At 49.3% G+C, this 4,576-nt stretch overlaps 1 protein-coding gene across 3 annotated transcripts; it reads right to left on the bottom strand.

Annotated features, from left to right (window-relative positions):
* Nucleotides 1–1,806: 1,806 nt before the first annotated feature.
* Nucleotides 1,807–3,853, bottom strand: LOC100991183 (transcription elongation factor A protein-like 3). 3 transcript variants are annotated; one of them, XM_014343527.4, is made up of 3 exons: nt 3,665–3,853; nt 3,061–3,130; nt 1,807–2,696 (listed from the first exon to the last, which is right to left on the bottom strand). In XM_014343527.4, the coding sequence occupies exon 3, from the start codon at nt 2,667–2,669 to the stop codon at nt 2,067–2,069; it is 603 nt and encodes a 200-aa protein (XP_014199013.1). In that variant the 5' UTR covers nt 2,670–2,696; nt 3,061–3,130; nt 3,665–3,853; the 3' UTR covers nt 1,807–2,066. The 3 variants fall into 3 exon arrangements, with proteins under 3 accessions (XP_014199013.1, XP_008971294.2, XP_014199014.1); XM_008973046.5 differs by having other exon boundaries at nt 1,807–2,691; XM_014343528.4 differs by having other exon boundaries at nt 1,807–2,691; nt 3,677–3,834.
* Between the last annotated feature and the right edge of the window lie 723 nt (nt 3,854–4,576).

Here is a 4,576-nt window from a genome sequence, read left to right as displayed (position 1 = left end):
CAGATAAACATTTCCTTATACTTCCTCCTACTTTTTTATGGTTTATATTTAATGTAATTGAGATCATGCAATGTGTAAAACTTCACTGTACATCAGAATCACCTGGGGAGTTTGTGGAAATTGCAGGTTCTAGAGCCATATTCCTAGAAATTCTGGGTTTGTGCCAGGGACCAGGGAGGTTCCCAGGGAGTCGTTTAACATATTTTGAACGTATTTTGAAAAAAATCATTTTTATACATTGTTAAAATGGTTTATGAGCTGGATTTAGAATTATCACTTCTCCTGTATTATTTATTTTTGAATTTCAAGTTGTATTTTTGACAAGTGAAATTACTTGCCCAAGGATACACTGGGCCAAAAACTCAAGGCTCCTGACTCAGTCATAATCAAGTAATTGTTAAATATATGTGTCAAGTACAGTGCAACGGATATCAGGATGAATTTTTTAAAAGTCTGTTTTGATAAGGGAATATACTGGTGGGCTAAATAAAAATGCCTAAGAGTTTTTAATATTTTTAAGAGCACTGTACCTCTTTCAGTTGCAAGTGGTTTAGAATGGGAAGGGATGTTTCACACAGGGTTATCTCTGTGATTATGTATGGATAAGTCCCTTGATTTTGTATAGTAGGCCAGTCAATGAGGCTTTTTAGAGAAAACTCACACTTAGAAAGGTACAAAAATTTAGATAGGGTTCACCTGTGGTACTGGGGTAGGGTGTTTGGTTCAAACACAGTTCATTATCTAGCCAATAGGTTAGACTCAGGACACAGTCCCAAGTAGACCCAAAATGTCTCAAATCCTAAGAAGAGAAATGAAGCTGTAAGCAAATATAAAATGAACTAAAAATGTTAATGGCTACTTTGCTAAGAACTGTGTAATACAGTGGGCTCCAAGAAGCCCTAGAGTAGAACCACCTGCAATTGGGACTGTGGCCCTTTGGGGACTGTAGGGAATCAGGAGGGCTTTGTCACCATGAGTACTCCATTATATCAGTGGCTGTCAGCAGACAGTACATATACAGGGCATAGCAGAACAGAAGTGCCCAGCAGATATGATAGTATCCAGAGAAGGATGGCACCCTCTACTCAGCTGCTTGGAGTTGTTCCTGGGGACAGGTGAAACCTACCTTCAGCTCTTCTTTTAAGTGTCTGACAGGGTGCTGGGTCCTGCTCCTGTAAGGACAGCTCACATGTTCAATACCTCATCTGATCCACTGGGCAGTCCTGTGAGATAAGTATTATCCCCATTTCACAGATGGCAAGACTGACCCTTACAGCAATGGATTTGTTATAACTGCCAGGTTGATACCTCTAGCTGTTAGTCTCAGAGGTAATATGAATTTTACTTATCATTTTATGTTCTGGCAACAGAAATTTTAAGTGTCTTTATTACCCTCATAAGCTCACTGAACAGTTCAATTGTTTATGTATTGTTTTCTCGTTTAGTTTTTAAAATTATTGTTATGACAAAAGGACATATCCTTTAAGAAAAGGTAGAGATGAGTGAGAGCAAAGAAAAGAAAAAGAATCGCATCCTATGGGGGAGCCATAGGATGGTAAAGGACCCAGGAGAAGGGGTAGCAGTGCCCACTCACCTAGTTACACCTAGGGAAGACATGAGGATGGGCACAACAACAGCAGAATGGCATGGAGGTACCTACCCAGCAAGTGATTGAACTCATTTTTGGATACCATTCAGGAATAACCATTGGCTGCTTTTTAGTGTACATGCTTTCAGAGTTTTCTTTGTGCACAAATGCATTATGCAAACATTTACATTTTTATAAAAACGGGCTGATACTGTATATGCGGTTCTGCAAACTTTTTTTTATTTTTATTTTATTTTTTTACAATGTACCATGAACATCTTTTCCATGCACATGGGTGAAAATCCTCTACTAAAATATAGAGCGCTGTAGTTGGGTCAAAAGGCTGCTGGTAACGAGACTGACATCTAAAGCAAAGTATCAGCTTAAGGTTAAAGCATTGGGCCTGGCAAATACCTACCAGGGAAAGCAGGGCCAGCAATATTCTCATCAGAGAAATCAGAATGGAAGGCCAAAGGCATTAAAGGTATGGGATATCGTGTAAGCCCCTCTGGCCCCTACCTCCACCCCTCACTCCCCTGACACCCCGTTGTCCCCTTGGGGCGAATGGATCCTGTACATCTCTTTGCATCCAATGAAAACCACCCATTTTCTGTTTTTTCCTTAGCTCCTCTTGAGCCCTTGACACATCTCCACATTCTCTCATCATCTCCTCACTGCTCAGATGCCTTTCCTGTAAGTCCTCCTGAGAGTCCTTGGGGGAATCGTCCGTCCCCCTGTCCGTTTTTCTTTTTGCTTTCCGGGGCACATAATCTTCAGCCGGGCGCTTTTCGGCGGCCCGCGGCTGGCTCTCTGGCTTTGCCTGGGAGGCTGGCTTGCCCTCGCCTTGTGGCTTGCCCTCACCTTCGGACCTGCCCTGCTTTTCCTGGCTTCCCTTATCTTCCAGTTGTCCCTCATCACCTGGCTCTCCCTCATCCTCTCTCTTTCCCTCGCATTCTGTCTTCCCCTCCACGTCTGGCTTTTCTTCCTCGTCTGACTTTCCTTCATCATCAGGCTCTACTTCATCTTCTGGCTTTCCCTCGTTTTCCAGGTTTCCTTCATTTTTATTGTAGGGTTTTTCCATGTCGAGACTTCCCCTCCTTTTCCTGTCCTGGGGGATGGGAATGGAGGGAAGAGGAGACAAATAAGAGACATGGGAGACTGAGGGCATGGGGTGGAATGCAGGTCTGGATAGTACTTGCATCTCACCCCTGGTGAGGGTTCCCCTAAGCTGGCCGGGCCCCCAAGAGGGCCTTCTGCCCACCACGTAGCCTGCCACTCCTCCCACACACGTGAGCCAGCCATTCCCTGGCAGTCCCTGCCACCTTCTCTGCACTGGTTCAGCCTGGTAAGGTGTGTGTTCATGTGAGTGGGGGATGGGCAGGGGCCCCAATTCGGCCCTGGCCGGGCCCTCCACACTCTCAACCCTTATAGGGCCCTGTCCATTGAGCTCCCCCACAACCACCTTCACAGACCTGCAGGGATTCTGGACAGGTTGCTCCTCCTTTTTAGGCCTCGCAGAGCGCTGGGAACAGACGCGCAGACCTGCGGACAGACAGGAGACAGGGGTAGGGGCTGCGCAGTCAGCGGTCTCACAGGGACTCGGTTCCCTTTCCTGAGTCCAGGCCCTGCTTACCCAACGTTTTCCTCCCCTACATCCCCCGCACCCCAGCCGCCATTTCTTTCCTGGCCTCGGGCACCAAACCAGGATGCTTTCCAAACTGCGTTTGTCTCTGTGTCCCCTTCCCCTGGAGGCAACCTGTCCCAGCGCCACCCCGTTTTTGCGGAGGTCAGATGTTTCCATGGGAGCAGATTGTGAGAGGGGGTTATTTCCAGAATATGTCTACATTTCACTGTTGCACTGCGGGGTTGCCCCCCCGTACTCCATTTCCAGTACTAAAATGGATGGACGGTTCAGTGCAGGGGGTCGTCGAGAAGGCAGGCCAGGCTCCCCCGCCCTTGCCTCCGCCCGCTCCGCTTCCCCCTCCTCACCAGTCTCCCGGATCCTTTCTCCGCCCCCTCCCTACTCCTATTGCCAGCCACCTCCACCCCTTCCGTGGTTTCGCCGGCAGCGCCCACCTTCACACTGACCTGCCGGGACCCGGGACAGGCCTGTGCCTCCTCCGGCTCGCGGAAGCCCGCTCGCTGCTCCCCCGCTGCCCGGGCAGCTCAGACAGCTGGTTCTGCGCGGGCGCCGGGACCGGACCGCAGGGCGGGCGGGCGGGCGCGGGGGCTGGTGCCCACGTAGGCGCCCGGCGGGTCACGTGAGCGCCGCGTCACCCGAGCTCGGCCCCCCTTGCCTGACCCACCTCACCATCCAACCCCGAAGGACCGGGAGGCTGGGGACGGTCGGGGTCGTGGTGTGTTTGTGTAGCAAAGGGGGGTCACGGAGAAGAGGAGGAGGGGGTGGCTTTCTGACCCCAGGTGCTTTACCTGGCGCATCTCACGGCATCCTCGCAGGGTATCTCTCTCTGATGCCCATTATCGCCAGGTGTGACAGCTGATCAAAGAGGGTACCCGACTTTGCCAAGAGCGCTCAGCCCCAGAACTCCAGAGCCCGCTTTCAAGACTGTCTCTGCCTGACTCCAGAGCCCAGGGTGGTGCTGCCTGCCAGGAAGCTGAGCTGCCACCTTGAGTGGCAGTGTTCCTAGGGTTCTGTCCTGGGCCTCCTCTCTCCTCAGTCCTCAAGTTCTGTCTCCCTGTTTGATCTCATTCATTTCCAGTAAAGACCAATGACTTCCAGATTTACGTCTCCAGGCTATTCCCTCCCCAGAATCTCAGACCTATTTTTGCATTCCCATCAGAAATATAGGGGAGTGTTTTGTTTCCCAACGCCCTTCCCAACATAACCTATGACATACTTTTAAATGTTCACTGATATGATAGTTGAGAAGTAATATCTCAATGGCATTTTATTTTGCCTTATCTCTGTTTAAGGACAATTTAAATATCTTTCTTTGTGAATTGTCGGTTCATGTCTTTTCCACATTT

This window comes from Pan paniscus, chromosome X (assembly GCF_029289425.2).
Source record: "Pan paniscus chromosome X, NHGRI_mPanPan1-v2.0_pri, whole genome shotgun sequence".
In the NCBI taxonomy this organism is placed as follows: Eukaryota; Metazoa; Chordata; class Mammalia; order Primates; family Hominidae; genus Pan; species Pan paniscus.
Note: the sequence above shows the minus strand (reverse complement) of the source record. Positions and strands in the feature narration are given on the sequence as shown.